The sequence below is a fragment of the Lissotriton vulgaris genome, chromosome 5 (assembly GCF_964263255.1).
Source record: "Lissotriton vulgaris chromosome 5, aLisVul1.2, whole genome shotgun sequence".
NCBI lineage: Eukaryota > Metazoa > Chordata > Amphibia > Caudata > Salamandridae > Lissotriton > Lissotriton vulgaris.
Genome location: NC_141693.1, coordinates 443,290,475 through 443,312,489, shown reverse-complemented (window position 1 = coordinate 443,312,489; position 22,015 = coordinate 443,290,475). Strand labels below are relative to the sequence as shown.

Sequence of the window (22,015 nt, the reverse complement as noted above, 5' to 3'; positions counted from 1 at the left end):
ATGCGCAAGACCATTTAGAGGCTTAGGTACACCCCACACAAGACCACTTAGAGGCTTGGGTACAGATAGGCAACCACAACATACTTTTTGAGCAATCTCCTACATGTATAATGGCTCACTCAAGACCAATCCTGCATTGATGGTACTAACCTCAACACTTGTAATCACTGTTTTACATCTGCTGTCAACAAAATTACTTGACTAGAGTGACGGAGATTAACATGAAAGAATAAAGATGAGGCAGAATTAAAATGAGTGCAATATTATTATTAGTGGCTCTCTGCTTAGTGCAATAGCTTAACACACCAGTGTTAAATTGTAATAGTAAAAGTGGCACTCATAGAAAATTGAAAAGTAGTAATCATGGAATTATCTTGGAGTAACATGACCATATCCTAAAGTCCTTGCAGGTATCATTTTTTCCTGTGGTAAACTGAATTTCTAAACTTCCTTTGTAGGTTAAAGTTTACCCATTACCACTCAAGATAATTCTAGAACAATACAGCCCCATCTTGAAATGGCCATACAGTAATACAGCCAGAAACCATTCTCTGGTAAAACATATAAAGTCCTTATTGACTAGTACAGTCCCGATCTAAAGTTATCCAGGGATCATCCTTGAGTAATACATTCTCACCCTGAAGTAATCACAAGATCATTCTGTAATAATACAGCCTCAACCTGAAATATTCCTAGAATCATCCTGGAATAGTACAGCCTAATCCTGAAATCATCGTGAGAGTATCCTACAGTAGTACGAGATCATCACGTTTCCCACTGAAGTAATCAGGAACTCATCCTGGAGTAATCCAGCCTAATCCTGAAATCACCATGAGATCATCCTGCAGTAGTAGATGATCGTCAAATGTTTTCCACTGAAGTAATCAGGAAGGAATCCTGGTGTAGTTTCTCTGATGACTCGAGGAGTCAACTCATTTAAATTTTCTACCCTACAGGTATACTTCAGGATGGCTTCCCCGGATAATACAGATATAGACTGGCTGTAGTCATCAGATGACTCCAGGATGATCTTCCTTTTAGACTTGGGCTAGCAGCCTTGCCAAGCATCACGCATCAGCCGTGACTCTAACGCATTTCAGTGTGGTGATCGGCATCACCGCACTGAAATGCAAAGTCACGCATTATAGTGCCTGTGCATCTGTAAAGTCGGAGGCTGTTATAACCAAATACTGCCTGTGAAAGTTGTGGCAGCACGCAGTGCGCACTGTTCCCGGCAGGCTAAGGGGGGGGGGTGACTAAACTGCTGCGCACCTACAATGTTACACATTACACCCGACAGCGCGGAAATTATGTCAGGAGACAGTGCCCAATGAGAGAGTGTCAGCTGGAGAGATGCACTTTATAGGCGGGTTTGCCCTGCCGCGCCTGCAGCGCGAGAGCTCAGCGGGCGGAAGTTGCGATCAGTTCATTTTGGCGGTAATGGTGACTAGATTCGAGCCCCCAATATAGGCGGCTGACTTGAACTTGCAGTGAGTAGCAGCGCAGAGCTGCTGTGCTTGCACCGAAGTAAAGTGGTTCCGTGACGGGAACGAACCCGAGCGGTTCCTTAGCAGCCCAGAGGCACATACAGCTGAGCAAGACTGCGGCCGGGCGTTACCGAGGAAGTCCACAAGTGTTTGTGGCCACGGCCAGCCAATTGCTGTCGGCTCAGGCTCGCCTCAGTGAGGTAAAGGCCTAAATTTCGAATCCTGCATGTCTAAATAAGGCTTAACAGAGTGAAAGAGTGTTAGAGCAGACGCCGTCAGCAGTGATCATTTTGCATATTTGTATGATGTTCTATACGTGTCCATTTATAATCCCCAATTGGGGCAGCCACATGACCTTCATGTTTGTGTATGTTGTCTTAAATACACGTCTGCCATGGTCGACGGTGCATCGGTATATTCCGACGAACCACACTGGTGACCTGTGTGTAAAGTTCTATTACAGTTTCACTTTAAAGCGCGTTGTTATTTAAGCTGTTTAACTTGACGAGGCAGTGTTATTAATCATCCTATAAAAATGTCCTTCAGCAGCAAGCACGGTGACAGTCTCGATCTTCTTCTGAGCTGCCGCCTGCTTGCCCTTAGAGTGGGGAACTGATCTGATCACTGACAGTTTTAGGCTAGACCATGGCGGACTGCTCGGTCAGCTAATTTGTTTGATGAGCTTATTTTCTTTTGGAATAATACACCATGTGGCATATGATGTAACTCTTGGAGTTTCTCATTGCTGAGATGGGTGTAACTGATTTTATATATTTCCCTTGTCTTTATTGCTTGGTGTTGCTCGCCAAAAAGTGTCACTCATAGTCTTTGAAATGTCACTCATATTTACACTGTAATTTTGGAAATGTCACACATAGCAATCTGAAACCTTGGCAGCTATGGGCTAGGCCCCCGTGCATATATAATGAGGACACAGACACTGGAATATAGTTAGTGGAACTGGCCCAGGGCATGTGTGCCTGCCCTCTTTCATTACCAGGGTCACGTGTCCTGTGACGCCTGTGTTGGATGGGTGTGAGGTGGAGTCTTAGCCAGCCCTCTGGAAGTGGCTGGCACAGTAAAGACTAGAACAGTGACCAGCAGGTCACAGATCCTACAGAGTGGTTCTAAATATTGGTTGAAAAGGGATGCTGAGAGGGCCGTGAGCCTTGCAGAACTCCATGTAGTTGGAGGCTCTGGCATGATTTAGGCCTTTGCTAAGCGTTAAACTTAAATGGATTATGTGGTGAAAAATAACAGTATAAGAAAAAGAAACTAGCAATATGAAACCAAAGTTCTTGTGTAACATAACTGGTGCTCATGTAAATCGCTCCATTATATTTGGGTCGAGTTTGCCCGCATAAATCTGCAACAACAACAACAAAAAAGTTGGGAAACATATTTCTTCTTTAAAGTCATATGTGAAAAAAGATCGATGCATTTTTCAGTGTCTAAAACATTAGATCATCCTAAAGCCAGTGTTAGCTTTCATTTAAAAATTTCATAACACCAACTCTGACTTCCTCCATGGCTCTTCGACAGTCCACAGCGGCAATGTTAGCTCCTTGCCCACAACTAAGATGGCTTCCATTTTAACCCATTTGCCCGTACCTAAAATGACAGAGCCAGGCCCCGCCTCTCAATCATTTCTACCGTTGCTGTCTGAGTACAAGCAGCCAGAGTTATCTCGCCATGGCGGAAGCGGCCGGATCCCTGGGGATGGATTTCCCTCCGCCACCTGCCGGGATCAAATGTTCCGCCCAACTGATGAGGGACTTTACGGCTCGACACGGGGCCGAGGGCAGGCGGGTGGTACTGGTGACCTCCGGCGGTACCAAAGTGCCCCTGGAGTCCCGCACTGTCAGATTCTTGGATAACTTCAGCAGCGGCTGGCGAGGCGCTGTGTCTGCAGAGAGTTTCTTGGAAGACGGTTATGCCGTGATTTTTCTGCACCGCCAGCGCTCCATGAGCCCCTACAGCCGGCGCTTCGCGACGCTCAGCTGGCTGGATGCGCTGCGGGTGGTGCCGGGGGACGATTGCTGCAGCAGGGTGGAGGCCGAGCAGAGCCTGCTGCCGGGGATCGTGCCGGTCCTGGAGCGCTACCAGCAGGTGCGGCAGGAGGGCACTCTGCTGGCCGTGGACTTCGGCACTCTGTCCGACTACTTGCACCTGCTGCGGGCCGCAGCCGAGGCGCTCAACCCCCTGGGTAACTACGTGCGCTGCATGCCATGCTACACAGTTAGTCTGTTACTGACCCATTCACAATACCACCCGCCTCAGGACACGGGATAACCACCAGCCCTGCGCCAGTCTAGGGGTCCCACTTTTCTGTAAAAGAAAAAAAAGTACTGGCAGGTTGTTTACGTTTTCCAGTTCAGGAACAGCCATGAGTTGGTATGTGAAAGATAATTTGTGTAACAATGTCAGGGTTGTTTTGTAATATTGCAGTTGTCAGTTTCCTTTAAAGATCATTATGAAACTATTTAGACAGTTTTCAAATACTTTTCCAACGATTTGTTTGGTAATTAGGTGTATGTTGTGGGCGCGCAAAAAATGCCGTATTTTACATTTTTTTCCTATATTTCTACTGGTCTGGAATTACCCCTAAAAGTAGTGCAAGAATCTTATTTACTGCTACACCTCTAGTAACTAGATCTGGAAGCTTTAACGTTACCTCGCACGTTCATCATAGTGCTATTATAGTACTTGCTTGTTTTTAATCTAGCCAGTATGATCATCATTAAATAATGGAAACCTGGTTGCAGTCGCGATCATTTTCTCTTCCGTCATCCCTCAATGTCTAAAAGTTCCCAGATCTCTCGTTGAGCCCACCCAAATGTACAGTCATTCATAGGATGTAGGTCCAACATGAAGCATGCCCCAGACGTTCGCGAATAAGGACCCTTTGTAGCATCACTGGTTATGTATGCAGGGTTTTGGAACTAGAGTCTTTTGAGGCATTCATTTTAGGGAGACCATACCATGTTAAACTAATGACTTAAGTTGGGAGATGGTAAAACTCCTCAGTACTAGCTTCTCCTCCTCTCCTTTGTTGAAGTCGAAACTAAGTTGATATCTTACAGCCTTTCCTTTCACAACCCCATTTACACCATGAAGTTTGACACATTTAATTTAAAAAAAAAACTTTTGCTGTGCAGTCAGCAAAAGAAAAGTAAACACTAGTCTCCATGTTAAAAGAATAAGAAAAGAAAAAAATTGTCAGACGACATAGCCTGATATTTGACCTGTCTTTGAATGCACAATAAATGTGACAAGATAAAAACAAAATTTAAAGGCATCTTTACTGCTCATCCACCTTCTGAGCTTCAGCATTGCTATCTTGGAGGCACTGCTTTGGGATTACTGCAGCACCCTTGCATCCTGACTTCCAGTACTTGTGGATAGATATATATGCAGTGTACATCGATAACTATGTATTCACTCACTGTGAGGAATGAAATCTCCTGCATATCAAGTAGACGGTATGAGAAGATAGAGGAATCTCCATTTTAAGTTGTACTGCTAGTTTAGAAAAGCTTAATTTCTAGCCCACCAGAAAAAGTCACACTGATAGCAGCAAGGATCCTTCCATTGAGTGGTTGAGGGAGATGGAATGCCCTTTCTGGTCGGGAGCCGTTGGCTGCTGTTCTCTTAATGTTGTGTCTTAATATCATAAAATGATGGATGCAAGCAAGGTGGCTTTAAGTAAATGCTTTATATTTTTTCAATTATCTGAGACAGAAAGCCACAAGACCCAATTTATATCTGACAATCTCCCAGCATCATTTAATATATTTAGGAAACAGGTCTGCCCGCAGAATGAGGACACCTGGAACCTGGGGCAATCGGCAAACATGCAGCAAGGATTCCATGTGATAAAAGTTAACTTATTTAAAGGACCGATCACCTTGTCAATTGTCGTTCCACTGGCTATTCAAGTAAGGAAAACACCTATAATCTTCAGACGACCCACATTTCTAGAATCGTTTCCTCTATTTTGCTAATACTTGTTCCAGGCACTGGTTAATACTTGGTGTATATACACTGCACCAGAATGCAGTGAAAAGGAGCTGGAAACCATTGCGGAGGGTGAAAAGAAAATCCTTCAGGCTAAGTCACTCTTCAATTCTAAGGTTGCATTGTAGGAACAAAATAAAGCCATTCAAGAATTTTAACACCATTAAGCAAAATAAGAAAATTAACAACATTTCAGAAAGACCTCACCAGTTTCAAAAAAGGAAAGGTGTGTATATATATACTTAATGGATGTCTTTTACACACAATAGAAACACTAGGACATTTAGATTGTGGGGCAGATAAACAATAATGTGTGACCTTTTCTGAATCCTATGGCTGTTATGTGGTGGTTTCTGACCATAGTGAACTTTCCAGCTTTGTTCAGACTTCAAACTCTGGGTACCATATATATTTTTAGGTCAGACCAACCACGAATTAAGGCACAGAATGGGGGAGGGGGCGGGGGGGGGGTCACATAAATTCCCTCGAAAGACAGATGAGTTACAAGTTCTACAAATGTGGCTAAATACAATAAAAAGCGTAACTCTTCCCCCCCCCTCCCTCACACACATGCATATTACTGCAAGACTGTCCCTATATTTAATCTCTTATTCTGTATTTAAAAAATAAAAGGACACATATCAGGGGTGTGCTTTTGAGACTTTCTTTAATAACTGGGCCCCTAATTTGGTCTTGTGTTGACTACCTTTTTGTGTTTATTAAAATGTTCTCTTTCTCTCTTCCTCTCTCTCTCCCTTCACTGTGAGTGACAGCATTCTGCTCTTTTATAAGGAGCATATTGGCACACAAAGTAGGTGTTTAGTGCCAGTAACTATTGTTGCAGTGTGTGCTTTTTGAGACCAAAAACAATTTTTGCTTTTGCCAATGTTTGTTATGATGAGGGCCCGGCAGCTCCCACACTAATAAGGTTTTACAAAAACCATGCCAAAATTAAGTCACACACTGACAAAACTAAAAAGCTGACCTCCAATCACAGACCTACTGGCTTTGCCAATGCTTGTTTATTTTTGTTTCCCATAATCTTATTGAAACTTGTTACACAGATTATCCCCAATTAGCATGCCCACACACTCCATGTTTTCGAATAGTCGTACACTTTTTATTTAAAGTGGATATGAAATGAGCCAAGATGCGTTGGAGATGAATGGGCATTTCTATGCACTAGTAAACAGTAATCATCAGCTTAGCGCCTTGAACTCTGGAAGGAGGGCTGTCTTCAAGGCACCTCTTACCTTATTTTCCTACACTTCCTGACGCCTTATATCATGCCTGCATGTCCCATGTCATGCCTGCTTCCCACATTTGTCAGTGTTTACCTTTCCATCCCTCCCTTTTCTGCTGGTCTCTCTTTTGCCCTGGGTCAAAGTCTGACAATGAAAAGCACAAGCCTCGGTCTTCAATGATGAGTGCTGCTGCCTGTCATCTGCGCCCACCAGCCCTGCACAAATTAAGCACTGGACTAAACCCATACATCCTACCTTCTGGCGTGCTTTGGGGCACCAGAGGCTTTCTCAAGCTCGAGGCTTAATTACTATCATCTATACATGTCTCCAGATTCCTCCTACTTTTGCATTGCCCATAGCTTCTACTGGCACAAAAATACGAGGCCATGTTGTATCCTTTGTGTGGCAAGTTAACCTTTGATGCAAGGTCCTTAATGCCTTCTCTTTATAAGGAGTGAATATGTAGAATCGCTTTTGTCTGACACTTCTGGAGTGGATAGATGATCGTAACTGCAATTGAAACATCATGCTCGAATCATCTTTGTGAAAATTTGATAGGTTATTTTTTTTATAATTGTGAGAATGGATTTAGAGGTATGTGCATTTAATGAAAAGATGCATTTTTCGAAAAGTGGTAAATAATTGCTGAATAATAAGCTTCTGACGAGAATTATGGTTGAGCACCAGTCATTAAAAACAGTAGAATTATACCAGGAAGTATCTGCAACATAACCATCTGTTCCATGCCTCGGCTATCTGCAGAGAAACGTTTGAGAAATGTACAGATGCTAGAACACAAGTCACAGCACTATAAACCTGTGAGTGGGGAAATGTGGCATCCTACTCACAGACTTACCCTTCAAACACTTTGTGTGGAGCTTACTCTCACTGGCCAGTAACCTCTGGAAAGATAAACACTGAGCTGAATGTCAATCCTCCTATTGGTACCAGATGACTTGTTCATGACAGAACCACTTGTAAAGATCCAGAGATGGGCCACAACTCACTCAGTAGTAAAAGGCTGTTTGACATCTGCAGCTCCTCCGATACTGTTAGGTAAAGTCTATCTCGTCAACTGACCAAGGAGGCCAGGCAGCTGCTGCATTGTGCAAACAAGTGTCCTTAAAACTTGCATGGGTGGTGAAGCTGTCTTCCTTCCTTCCTGACTGACCAAGCCACTATCCACTCCAGTGGTTCAGCGGAATTGTAGGGCGAGGAGGAGCACAGCTCTACTCTGATTGCCTAACATTTTGCGTTCCATTCTAACAAGTGTCATCTTGCTGCTTAGTTGCTTTCCTCACCATAATAAATCCTCACTCCAGTTTTATGCAAATGTAATCTTCCTCAATTTATTGCCTCTGAAAGATAAAAAGTTAAATTTCCCTTTCTAGGGTTCAACAACTAGAATATTAAACCATATGTTGGCTCGTCAACAAGAACTTAACTCATTAAGTCTTTTCACCAGTAGTTATAGCCTTCTGTTACCATTGAAACAATTGTTTTGTGTCCCATCTGAAACAAAATTGTGGTCGTGAATTGTAACTATAATAGGAGTGACTCATTGAGCCAGAACCACAGCAAGTTTCGTTTGTAAGCGTTTTATAGTAAACCGTTCAGACGCAAGCATTTAAGATGAACTCAACTTTGCATTGCCTTTAGGGCATTGCACAACCAGGGTCCTGCATATCTGATTGGCCTTTTTCACTGGTATACACCAATCAGAATGCTGCGGTCCTCCTCACTTATGTTGGTGGAGGTTCCCAAAGCAAGACTGTCTAACTGGGGTGGTAAAAGCTTTTTAAATATCACTACCAGATTGTGGAATCTGCTGCCTCTTACTCTTAGAAACTCCCCCTGACCTGCTCTCTTTTAGGAAGGGTCTAAAGACCTGGCTCTTTAAGGCATAACCATAGTATATTTCTGTCACTGTAATTATTCAGCACTTTTTACCTCATGGCTGCTGGGAGGGGGGGGGGTCTTCAAGCGCCTATAGGCCTTCTGGTATTAGTTGTGCTATATAAACCTAAGTAAATAAAGAAAGTGTATTTGCAGGTTACAATTTTTTTTCATCAAGAAAGCAACAGGTCTATCTGTACTGTTCATTTGAGGCTCTCTATAATTATGTGCTGCTTTACAGGACCTAAAGCAAGTTGAAAAAAGTAGCAAACATGAGAGTAAAAAACATTTCTGTAAACGGTGAAAGTAAAACGAGAAAATCTGTTTTCACTGTTGGCATCTGTCTAGCATTGATGCCAAATAAGCAGAGATTAGAATGTCGGGAGGCAGAGAATTTAGCCCATAACTCTCCAGCCGGAGAGTTAAACCTGCACACTTTACCAGCCAACAAAGTACAGGTGGAGTCAGTTTGGAAGTTCAGTTCAAAATGGGATAGGCATGAGAAAAATCAAAGTTCAATCCAACAGCAGGCCAGGCAGGGAAATCGAAAATGATAGCTAGCCTCAACTCCTCCTCCATGGTGGCAATTATACTCCCAAAAGTTCTCAGTTTCCGCCCACAAAGTGTCAATTCAATCATACTTTATGCTTTTTATTGGTTGTCCACAATGGGCTGCTCATGGCGTGATCAATACTTCACTATGAAATCCGGAAGCATTAAGTAATCCTTTGTCGAATCATCAATTTTACCCACGTTATAATTTTGCATCCTTTCCTTTGAAGTTAGGTAACACATTGGTTCTCTGTCTGTTCGTTCCCAGACACGCTCTCTGGGTTTGGAATTGTATTGATACATTTTCTGTCAAAAGTGTTGCTGAATCAGAAAAGGCACTTGTTCATAAGCATGAAAAGAAACGCACAAACGTTCTCATTGCATCTTAAATGACGACTAGTTAGTTTCTGCTTTTCGAATGAAGGAAATAAACTATTTTAAGACCTACACGAGAACTTGTGAATACAATTTACCACTTTAGGATTAATATTAAAAGAAACATTCACATATATAACTTAGTTTTCTTTGTATATTCACTAATTCTTATTTTCAAAGGTTACATGTCAATATTAAGCACTACTATACGAAACACTTCACACATTTACATTTTTAAACAGATTAATAATCGTCACATTCTCTTTGTTTCTAATTCATATAATTCTAATTGTGGCAAAACTCTTACTATTATTAATCTTTAAACTAAACATTTTAATCGCATTTATGTTGTCACTATTGTAACTATTCTTTTCCATATATACCATTGGGTAATCAGCACCACATTTCTAAGTTAACCACATTTTATTTCTTAAACACTTGTCTACGTTTCATGAACATTCAACTATTTCTCTGCTCTCTTATTCGACGTTCGGGCACATTTTATGTCTCAGAATATTTCTGCATGCTTTTACGATGCAGTTAAGGATCTCATGTTTTTCGTCATTATTCTATTTGGCATATTTTGTTAAAAGTAGTACCGTAAATCTAATAGAGAGAATTGATAGAGGAAATTGTCTTTAAACTTTTACACTCGATCAGCATTGGTCAAGAATTGATGACATTTATCTTCTTTGATCTTTAAATCTAACTTCTAACGTAATTTTACCAAGCCCTAAAGAATTAGTGATGTAACAGTGGAATATCTGTATAAAGCATGTCTAATGCAATTTGCCTGTTAAAAAAAATTAACTGTAATGCACCCTTTCATGTCCTTATACTTTTGATTACAGGTTCCTGTGCAATGGTTTACCTGGCGGCAGCTGTGTCAGATTTTTACATTCCTGCATCTGAGATGCCAGAGCATAAAATTCAGTCATCCAGTGGACCTTTGCAGGTACTTTTTTTTTGCTGCCAAAACTGTGTCGCATATTGTATTTCCTTTTGTAAAAGATGGTTTTGATTTCCAGAAGTCAAGAGAAACTAGGAATATTCTTAATGCAATAATCTGACTCCCCCTGCTTTCAAAATTCATGATGTCCTAGTGCCTCGAGTTATTCTATATTTTAATGGAGCAATTAAAATCCTTACTTCGTTTCTTACTTTGTAGTGTATTACCATCTCCCTTGCGAACATCTGCGGTTTTCTCTATCGACTGGGGTCAAAAATTGTGCACTTCATTGAGGGTCTGTCTACCTCGCATGCAATCTTGAACCACATCTCTGGCTGCTGAAATTCAGTCAATGGGAAGTTTGCCATCTTGCACTGTCACTATTCCTCCTGCACATGAAATCCTTCGAAGAATGGCAGGAAATAAGGAGTTTGGAAAGCAAATTGATCGTACCCTCTTTAGCTGATAGCAGAAGAAAACACAGAGAGAGTTCTAGGCCAAAAGCATCTTTCCACTCAAGTAATCATGATGCTTGGATGTGATGTGCGCATAGACCATAGACTGCAGAGGGAATGTGGTCTCAGAAGGAGCAATCATAGAACATCAGTATATTTGAGCTTATTACTGTTTACATTTCTCTAAAGAGTATTTTTTGGGGAAATTATCATAATACAGAGCGGCATCAAAACAGACATGCCTGATTTCAGGAAACAATTAAGTGTGAAGTCCAGGCTGTGCTCAATACAAAATAAGTGCAAGGACCTTGCTGCACAATGTCGATTTGTGGAATACCAGGGCAGCGCAATCTTGATTTTATTTCATGTCTCTTACTGTGACCTACGTAAGTTTCCTGTTGTCCTACTTTTCTTTTCTTTTTCTCTTCCTCTTGCTGTGGGTCAAAGTCTACTAGTTAAAAATACGCACTGGTCTGCAAAAATGAATGCTGATGCCCACCACCTACACCCATAGGCACAAACTAAATACTGGAGCCAGGATCCTCTTGATGGAAACGTATAGATTATAGCTGCAGATCTCTCATGTGCAGGGTCGAATTGGTAAGGTGGGCACTCGGGCAATGGGCTGTTATGTGGGTTGCAGCTGTGGGCTGCTTTTTGGCCAGCGTGGTAGCCAATTTGGGTTTTGCCTGTGCCGTTCGGATGACACCAGTGGCCCAATGTGGGCCGGAGTGGCCTTTCTGGAGGCTGATGGGCCTCTGCTACCTCCCTTTTACCAATGGGGTGAACGTGTCATTCCGGGTCTCTCGCTGAGCAGGCCCAATAATGTATGCAGTTTGAGAAGGGGCAGGAGTACCTGAGCAGAAGTGACCTCACTTATATGGAGGTGAGGGTCACAAGTGTAAACTAATCCGTGCACAAAGAGTGCAGGCAAAATTTGCATTTTGTTTTATCTCCGTAAGGTTAAGAAAACATGCCTCCTTTAGAGAACCACCCCCCCCTCCTTCTATTCATAAAACTTAAAACACTGGAGTGGTGGTTTGCAAAAAAGCACTATCCGCAAATATGGGCCCCTTTTTTTAGCGTGCGGTGCCTGTTTGTGATCCCAATTCAACCCTGCTCATGTGTGTCAGTTGTAAAAACAGGCAACATATACAGCACAGGACCTGTTCCTATGGTGGGTGTACCTCTCCTGATCAGAGCCGACCAATAATTTTGTTTAATTGGACCGGTGGCTGCGACATCTAGCCATCTTGTGTTCCTGGATCCGGGTCACCCCATTTTTTTATTTTATTTAAAACATTGATTAAAAAGATGCGCTGTTTTCTCTGTGACTCTATCTCACTCTACTATCCCCAAAGAACTATCTGGAGTGAAAGGTGAGTAAGACGGGAGAGAAAAAAGTGTGAAAAAGGAGTGATGGAGCCTCACGGGAGTAACACCATGGAGGCTGGCAGGATGGTACTCGCCTGCTGCCTAGGTTCTCATCATCAGCATCCACCACTCCAACCAAGAAGTGATAGTGTATAAAGAAAACAAAAATAATAGTGAAAGTAAAGGTGCTGGGGAAACAGTGCCTGCCTGTACACCAAACTTGGTGTATTGCAGGCCTGGGCCCAAAGTACGGAAAAGCGTGTCAAATGGCACCCCAATCCTGTGATTATAAGACCGAGCTAGATCACACTGGCCAACTGTCCTTTATTCTGTGCTGTGTGTCTGCCCCATTTAAAAAGCCGACCTGTTTCGTTGCCTTTGGAAACTTAAGGCAACTTCTTCAGGGCTTGAGTCTGTCGCTCCACCCTGCACCAAATTTCAAATATGCCGTTTTCTCAGCGCTCGAAAGGCATACCTATACCTCGAGAATGGATGTGCCTCTGTCAATGTTTTACAGGGTTGTCTCTACACCGTCTGTTCACGGTGTAGAGACAACGCTCGACTAACCGCAAGGCCCCAGCTGACAGTTGCAGCACGAGGATAAAACCCTGTAAAATAATGACAGAGGCACATCCATTCTCGAGGTATAGGTATGCCTTTCGAGCGCTGAGAAAACAACAGCATATTTGAAATTTGGTGCAGGGTGGAGCGACAGGCCCAAGCCCTGAAGAAGTTGCAGTAAGGTTCCAAAGGCAACGAAACATGTTGGCTTTTTAAATGGGTCAGACACACAGCACAGAATAAAGGACAGTTGGCCAGTGTGATCTAGCTCGGTCTTATAATCACAGGATTGGGGTGCCATTTGACACGCTTTTCCGTGCTTTGGGTCCAGGCCTGCAGTACACCAAGTTTAGTATACAGGCAGGCACTGTTTCCCCAGCACCTTTACTTTCACTATTATCTTTGTTTTCTTTATACACTATCACTTCTTGGTTGGAGTGGTGGATGCTGATGATGAGAACCTAGGCAGCAGGCGAGTACCATCCTGCCAGCCTCCATGATGTTTCTCCCGTGAGGCTCCATCACTCCTTTTTCACACTTTTTTTCTCTCCTGTCTTACTCACCTTTCACTCCAGATAGTTCTTGGGGGATAGTAGAGTGAGATAGGAGTCACAGAGAAAACAGCGCATCTTTTTAATCCATGTTTAAAAAAAAAAAAGGGGTGACCCTGATCTAGGAACACAAGATGGCTAGATGTTGCAGCCACCGGTCCAATTAAATAAAATTATTGGTTGGCTCTGATCAGGAGAGGTACACCCACCATAGGAACAGGTCCTGTGTTGTATATGTTGCGGTGAGAGGGGGACGATCTGTTCCTGATCCCCTTAGCTCCCTGTTGTAACCAGTAAAAACAGGCAAACCAAATGGAACTCTTTGTGCAAAAGCAATACTGGGATATCACTGTGGCATGGCACCAATAGGTTCACAACTACTGAGGACCCAAAAATGAAGCATGTTCATAGAGGCGGAAAATGTAAAATGCCAAAGCTTCACATGGTAATATACACAAAAATCTCAAGAGGGGATACTTATTTAATTACTTGGCCAGATACCTTTTTCTATGGCTTCTCCAATTCCTGGAAACCATCATGCAGCTCAGACCAGTCGAACAATGTTTTTCGGTACTCTGGACTATTCTCACTTACTTCACACGTTGTGGCAACCTCACATGATTTTTGTGTTAAGTGTATCTCTTGTTGAAAGTATCCGACAGATGCCGCATCACAACCTGCGATCGTCAATTCAGACGGGAGACTACCGATATCAAGGCTAGTCTCCCGTCTCTTGATTCCTGCAAACAGAAACCCAATTCGGTTTGCTAAAGAATGATCTGTTGGAAACAAGGATAAGTGAAATGTCAATGCCTGTCGCACACGCTCCAATCTCCCTCTGCAAGAATTACCTCTGACATCAAAGGTTAACGCTTTATAATTCATTCTTGTAGGAGATTAGAGCGTGCTATAGGCCCCAATAATTAACTTTTGGGATTTACATAGCGTATACAAAAACAGATTTAAGAACTCTGTTTTTGTTTGTGCTTGGTTATAAAACTGCAAAAAAATAAAATGCTGATTGTTTGTCACCATACATAAACCCGATTCAGGCAGGTTGCCTCTGCTTCAATCTAAGTCAATAGGGAAAATGCATTCTCCCGGCTATTTTTTAAAATTCATTTAAATCTCCCACTTGCGTGTTCTAAAATGTTGGCATGTATGGAACTAGTCTCTTGACTCTGTTACTTTCAGTATGATAGTTTGAGTTTACCTCGTGACTTGAGAAATATTCTGGAATAGTCTACTGCATGGCATCTGTATTAGCACTAGCGACGAATCATCTGTTGGCAATAACTTTAAAACGAGCATTGGAAATGCAATAGGTCTCACATTAGAAAAGTTGGAGCTATTGGTATTGTAAATACAATTTATTTTTTAAGTTATGTTTAGGTTTTTAAAATCTTAAAATTATGAATATTGTTCTTTGAAATGCCAATAGTTATAAAATTAGCTAATGTGACACCTATAGCATTAGTAAAGATAAATGTTTAGTTTTTCCCTGACTTACATGTATTGATATTACAAATCCCAATGGCTTTGGTCTTTGCTTTGAGTGTTGCTGTGGTGGTGCTGATTTGTGTTGTTGTGGTGTAGAGTGGTGCTGTGGTGTTGATGGCGTTGCGCTGAGTGTTAATGTGTTGCTGCCTAGTGATAATGTGGTGGCGCAGAGCGGTGCTTTGTTGCTGCTGAGTGATGCTGTGTTGTAGCTGACTGATGCTGGTGTGGCGCTGAGTGATGTTGGGGTGTCGTTGAGTGGTGCTGCGCTGAGTGATGCTGGTGTGCTTATTGCTGCTGAGTGGTGCTGCTGAGTGGTGCTGCTGAGTGGTGCTGCTGAGTGGTGCTGCTGAGTGGTGCTGCTGAGTGGTGCTGCTGAGTGGTGCTGCTGAGTGGTGCTGCTGAGTGGTGCTGCTGAGTGGTGGTGCTGGGGTGGCGCTGAGTGATGCTGGAGTGGTGCTGAGTGATGCTGCTGAGTGATGCTGTGGTGGTGCTGAGTGATGCTGTGGTGGTGCTGCTGAGTGGTGCTGTGGTGGTGCTGAGTGGTGCTGTGGTGGTGCTGTGGTGGTGCTGTAGTGGTGCTGTGGTGGTGCTGAGTGGTGCTGTGGTGGTGCTGAGTGGTGCTGTGGTGGTGCTGAGTGGTGCTGTGGTGGTGCTGAGTGGTGCTGTGGTGGTGCTGAGTGATGCTGTGGTGGTAATATTACTGACTATTATTAGAATCATTGAAGTTTACTCCCACGGATAGGAAACGGAGGCGGCTGACAGGGGACAGTGACGGCTATTAGAGGTGACGCTGGCTGCCTCCTGCACAGACACGGTGCCCCTTTATCCTGCAGCTGTGATGCTGTTTTGGAATCAGTGGAGACACCCTGGTAGAAAGGAAGTGCTTTGTAAATACCTCAATGAACAACACGCGCATTAGAGGATGTCTTTCGAGTCCAAAAGGGGCGCCAGAGTCGGTGTCTTTATTTTATCTCTTATCTCTAGTATCGGAGACAAGAGAGAAATTACAGGAGCATCCGCGCAATGGGAAACCAAAAGTGTTTGCTTTTAAAAGCCCAGAAAGTGCATGTTCAGATGCTTGGCCGCGCGTTAGAAGCCGGTGATATCCGCAGTTGTTCCTATCTTTGAAATGGTGTAATGTGGAGAACTGCCGCCATTACGCACCAATGCCTTTCGCGCCCACATCTTTCTCTTTAGTGCTGTTAATTGCCCTTCTTGATGCACAATGACCACATGAAGTGTTGACGCCACCCACCGTCCCCGTTCAATTATCATTTGTAATAAATTGAACACCTTGGCCCGCCGGCTTGGGAGTAAATTATATGAGGTGTGTGTAAGTGCGCGTGGACCATGGTGTTAAAAAGAAATGATTAGATTAGGCTTGTTTGCCAGTCAGCTGGAAGCCCACGTTTTCTAAAAAATACAAGTTCTTATTAACTCAGATCAAATGTGCTTTGCAAATGTTCTGCTGCAGGGGGTTAAGCGCTGTCGGGTCATCGCAGAGCTGCACAATGGTGCTTCAATGCTGGGTTCGGCCTGATGCTGGGGGGGGGGGGGGCCTCGCAAGTGAGCGTGACAAAAGTTTCCTAAAGGGTGACCGAATGAGGCGGGCATCAAGTTGGTCGGAGGGGTGGGATCTGGGGGAGGCAGGGAGCTGCGGCAGGTAGCGGGAGAAGGAGGTTGCCGGGTGGCTGGTATTGCAAATAGAATAAGAAGTCCTCTTATGGTGCACCAAGCCAATGAAACTTTTCGCTCCACAGGGGTTAACACCATAGTTTTCTAAATACTCTATTTGTGGCTCTATAATTCAAAATGACCTTCGTTATGCAGGGCCAGCATTTTAATTTTGGTTTAGGACAAAAATACATATACTATGCATTGGTAGGAGGTTGCAGGTCTGGTGGATGGGGACGGGTTGTGGTCTTGGGGATGTACGGGGCATCATTGGGGGCGTAAAAGAAATACTGCGGGGAAAGCGAGGCTCGGGAGATGGCGGGTAATGCATGAGAGGTGGGCTGCTGTTAGAGGCTGTCGGGCGAGAGCATTTGGATTCCGAAGCACGGGAAATGCGGGCGATGGTCGCGTGTAAGCACCACTTGGCACGGAGGTGCCGACCGAGTCCTTGGCCGGTGGACGGGGGGCTTTCTGGGGGTCGGGGTGGCGAGACTTGTGACACATGGGTATAAGGTCCTGGGTGTAAGATGCTGGATACAAGTGGGCTGTCGAGGTACAGCATGTTGGAGGCGAGTATTGTAGGGTGTGCTGACTTCTAGGCGTGCGACCGATGCTTCATCCAACTAGGGGGGGGGAGGCAGTGCGGGGGCAGCCATGGTGGAGTTCGGTTTCCTGCTAGACAAGCGAAAGAAGCATGGCCCCAGGGCTGCAAGAATGGGCTATGACCCCCCTCGCCCCCCCTTCTTGTCTGTCTCCCCTTCAAACCATGCTGCCACACCATTAACTAAGAAGATAAGAACGACAAGTGGGAGGCGGCGGGGAGGGAGAGGGGGGGACACGCAAGCCAGGTTTGCAGGAGAGGTGTGGCGAGGGTGCATCTGTCTGCCGGGGGGCGGGCGAGGGTTGGGGGCTCTGTTTCAGAGGGCGGTCTTGGGAGGGAACAAATGGTGGTGGGGTGCGGGGCGGGCGTCTAAGCAAAGGGGACAGAATTGCGAAGAGGTATTGTAGGCATGACAACAACATATCGGGTGGTGGTACTAGTGGATGACCCAAAGGGCATAGTGCAGGAATTAGGCCTTGTTAGTTGGTGCGATACGGAATTAGTGGGCCACAAAGGGCGCCCAGCAAGTGAGACAGTTCACCTTGCCGAGACAGTAGGACCATAGTAGAGCTACGGGGCAGAGGAAGTCATTGGGCGCTGTCTCAGGTAAAGGGTAGTGAGTTTGGGCTGGGGGGGAGGGGGCGGGTGCCAGGGTGCAAAAAAGTTTAAAAGGGTTGGCAGACAGAAAGGGCGCTAAAGGGAGTGCGGGGGATGGATCACAAACTCCCCCCCCCCCCCCCCCCCCCAAAAAGAGGGGGGCGTCGGCCAAGGAAGACACTGCGTAGGGGCAGGGACAAGGAGGAGGGGGTCATCAGAAGGAGGGATTTGTAAGAGGAGGAGAACAAGGAGGACTGCCGATGGTAAGGGCAGGCGAATGGGGATGGGGAGGGGCGGGGGCTGAGCATGGAGAAGCGACGGCAGGGAGTGGGACACCTCATCCACCCCTCTCCGCCCCCACCCCGGGAAGATTAATAAGGAGGCAAGGATCATCACAACGATTTCTGATGTCCAAACGGGGGTTGGGCGGGGGATGGGGTCAGGCGCAGAGAGAGGAGGAGGATGCCCAATGAGCAAGAATAAGACGTTGGGCGAGTTGGATCAAGGCTGCCACGGTGCACACAAGGGCATGTGTATGGGTATCGGTGTTAAATGGAGGCAGGGGTTAGGGCCCTAAAGAATTGCCGTGGCCAGTGGAGTGGTTGAAGCAGTGCGAGTGGGGCTACACTGCGAGGAGGGAGTCCTAGGAGGGGGAGCCCTGGCGGGGCCGCATCTCTACCAAGTTGGCCGAGGGGACAGGTGGGGGCGGGAAGGAGGTTGCGGAGGCCGAGAGTACAGTGAGTAATGCGCAGGGAGACGGGGGTGATAGTTACTTATTTATGCGATTTTTATATAGCGCAGACTTTACCCGAAGGTGTCAGAGCGCTTCACAATAGGAGCAGAACTGATGCATGAGGATAAGGTTACAAGTAAACAAATTACAAAAGCAAACGTTAAGTTACATGAATTAAAAGTGATAATAGGGAGAAACGAAAATACATGAGGTAACAATGATACATTACAGGAGGGAAAAGTGATATGTGTGCACGTTACAAAAGCGTACAATGGACAAGTAGAGGAATAATACTGCAATCAACGGCGGACACTCAAACACAGGAACAAACATTACGTAGGCAATGGTGGCACTTGGGAAAGTATATAAAAAAAGAAAAAACATAATGAGAGGTAGCAAACAGTGTGTTACAAGAGAAAAGTGACGTGTGCAAGTTACAAAAGAGTAGCAAAATGAAAGCCTTTGATGCAGCAGGGGGCGGAGCGGATCCCTTTGAAGAGCAGCTGGCGTGAAGTGGCAGAGGGGGGCAGAGCATTCCTTTGAAGAGCGCACGCTGGGGGATGCCTGTTGGAGGGAGGCATGTTTATTTATTTTATTTATTTTAGGTTTTTCTAAAGCGCGTAGTCACCCAGAAGGTATCCCACGCGCTTTTTATGTCAATGCGCTTGCGCATTGAGCTCGCTTTCACGGGCACTGCATGGAATCGCCCGATCTCGGTAAGCTCTGTTTAAGCCCCTTTATCTTTCGCTCCGCTCAATGCGCATTGATAGGTCACGAGACCTAACAATATATATATTTTAATAAAATATTACAAGTTTGGCCCTTTAGGCAGTAAACATCGTTGATCTAAATATCCCTCCTGCAACTAAACTGTAAATAACAGCTCCTTGTCATCGCTACTCCATGAATTGGCACATTTCACCTCATTTATACTTCCTTATTTGGTGCCCAACGCGTATTTGGAGGAAAACAATACGGTTTAGAATCACATTTATTCCCTCCTATTCATAGCCTGTCCGCTATTGTGTTAAAATTGTAGTATTTTCCTACTAAAAAAAATTCGAAAATGGGATAACGAGCGGAGAAAAGATGCATCCTATTTATGGAAGCTGGAATGGCTACCATACATTTGTCGGACTACTTTTTCAGCTTTCTGCTGGCAGTTAGGTAAGACAACTGTAGTTTGACAGGAGAAATATAGTAAATATCCCAAATGGCTTTCTCCTTCATCTGAGTCAGAAAGTAGAAAAGATTGAAATACACACTTCCATGATCTCAGGGCAACCTGGGGAATAAAGAAAGGAGAGACCTGCCTAGCCTAGGAGACACTGGCAGGGTATATCCAGTCTGCAGCAGTAGTTTTATTTTTCAGCTGTATGATGAAGTGACAGTGACAGGCACCTAAATTCTGTTTGTATAAAGCACACCACCTCTCTCTTATACCCTGTCCTGGATGGATCTGATCTATCCATATACTTCAGAGATCCACCACAAGAGCTATTTTAGAGTAAGAGGTGCCTAGGCCAGCTTGACCTGATCTAGAAGTATCAGGCGCAAGGCACATTACAGTGGTAGAAAACACCAATAACAAAATAAATAAAAACTAAATTAATGGTACTTTATACAACGGACTGTTTCACAACAGTTTCGTAGTAGTGTAGCTTATGCAAGCAGGAAGTGGGGGTGGCATCATACTAATGACTAGGAACTTTGTTCCTTATTGCAGCACCCAAAGACTGAATTTTGACAGCGGGTGTTTCAGACCACTGAGCTATGAACTTTGTGCCCATCTTATCTAGGTCTGACGTATGGGATGTCCAATCTGTTCAACTTTCTTCTGGGAGCGTGTTTATTTAATGTCTGCCCTGAGGGGCTGCTTTTAGTAAACATAGGAAAAGGTAGAACTAGCATTTAAAGAAACAGTGTCGCTTTACCGCAATCTAACAAGACGTATTGAGCTGCTCCTCAGTTTTGCTATTGTTTACTATTTGGTATCCATAGCATTGCCCTTGCTACCCATTCTTAAAGGGGTCATGACTGCAGTAGCAGGATCAAAAAGTAAGCAGCACTCTAGAGACCCTGTTTATTTTATTTAGTTTACTCTCCACTCCCCCTCCCCCTTCCCACCTAGACACTGGGCAGCAAATATCCAGATGCTGAACAGCTAGGTGTGTATCAAACGCCCAGCCAATGCTGCCATTGGTTGTGAAAGGAGGGCGCAGTCACTTCAACTACTTCTGGCATTTAAGTGCAAGAACGTCAATGACTGTAAAGAACTGACACACAAACCTAGGAATCCTATTTGGAGCAAATTGTAAAATAGTAAAACCTTTAATTAAATTGTATTGCCACAGTGCATAAAGAATAACTGAAGCCGGTGTATATAGATCGCATGGTTAATGTATTTCTATAGATTCTTGTCAAAAGCAAATGGAGGTTGAGTATCATTGGGGGGTGGGGGGATGTTCAGTAGTTGCATGACAAAGTCATTCTGGAAAGAGGTGTGAATAATGAGTGGCATCTAACAGGATAACTATGAAAATGTTTTGGACAAACGGGACTATTTACAGTGTGGGGAAAAAATACTGGTACTAGACAAAGTACTATGTGCTGTGTTGTGGTTAACAGTTAATTGGGCCCCATAACTAAGCCATACAAATCGAATTCCACCCTTATTCTATTATTGGAGGTATAGTACTGTCTAATCTGACAAGAAAACAATTAATTCAAGACAGAAAATACCTACACTCAGTATTACCTATTTTAAACACTTCCTCTCCTGCTAACCTCATCTTCTCTCCCCCCCCCCACCTTAAACATTGTTACAGACCATGTGCTCGGCTCAGCGTCCCACCCTGTGCCCACAACACTCCACACCTCCAAGACCTCAATTAGCACCTAGGCCAAAAACGAACACTCTTCAAACTCCTCACGCACTCTTACACAACTTTAGCACCATGTACCTCAAACGGCGTAAACTTCCACAAACCTACCAGACACCTCTGCCCAGCCGGAATCCTACTTGCACGCTCCCCTCATATGCAGAACCAGACCCGGCGGTTATGCCTTCTCCTAGCTTGTTACTAAACCCCAGCATAATCTGTCCCTGCACATCAGAGCTTCCTCCTCAGTTTTTGAACTCTACAAGAAAATGAAGACCTGGCGCTTCACCTGGCCCCAGCCCGCCCCATACAGCTCCTGCTTTAGCGCCATGTTACACTCTCAGGTGAGCCATGTGGTATACAAATCGCAATATTTCTAACCCTGTTGGCCTCAGTTTTCAAAGCAGCCAATCTTTCCCTCCCACTTGCCCCCTCTTCAGCTAAATGTAACTATTACATGGATGCTCATGAAAATTCTGCCTTTAGATATTATGAAGTGGCCAGTTCCTGCTTCCAAGGGGCTCTCCTTGGCCTGCCAAGTTATCGCTGCCCTTATTTCTAACCACT

The 22,015-nt window shown here is 44.4% G+C and overlaps 1 protein-coding gene across 1 annotated transcript in view; it reads left to right on the top strand.

The window, feature by feature from the left end:
* The first annotated feature begins 3,137 nt into the window (after positions 1–3,137).
* Positions 3,138–22,015, top strand: part of PPCS (phosphopantothenoylcysteine synthetase) — a 42,934-nt gene continuing 24,056 nt past the window's right edge. The window contains exons 1-2 of the mRNA XM_086921872.1: positions 3,138–3,693; positions 10,423–10,526. Of these exons, the coding sequence (XP_086777998.1) occupies positions 3,180–3,693; positions 10,423–10,526 (618 nt within the window). The 5' untranslated portion in view covers positions 3,138–3,179. The remainder of the gene's footprint in view (positions 3,694–10,422; positions 10,527–22,015) is intronic.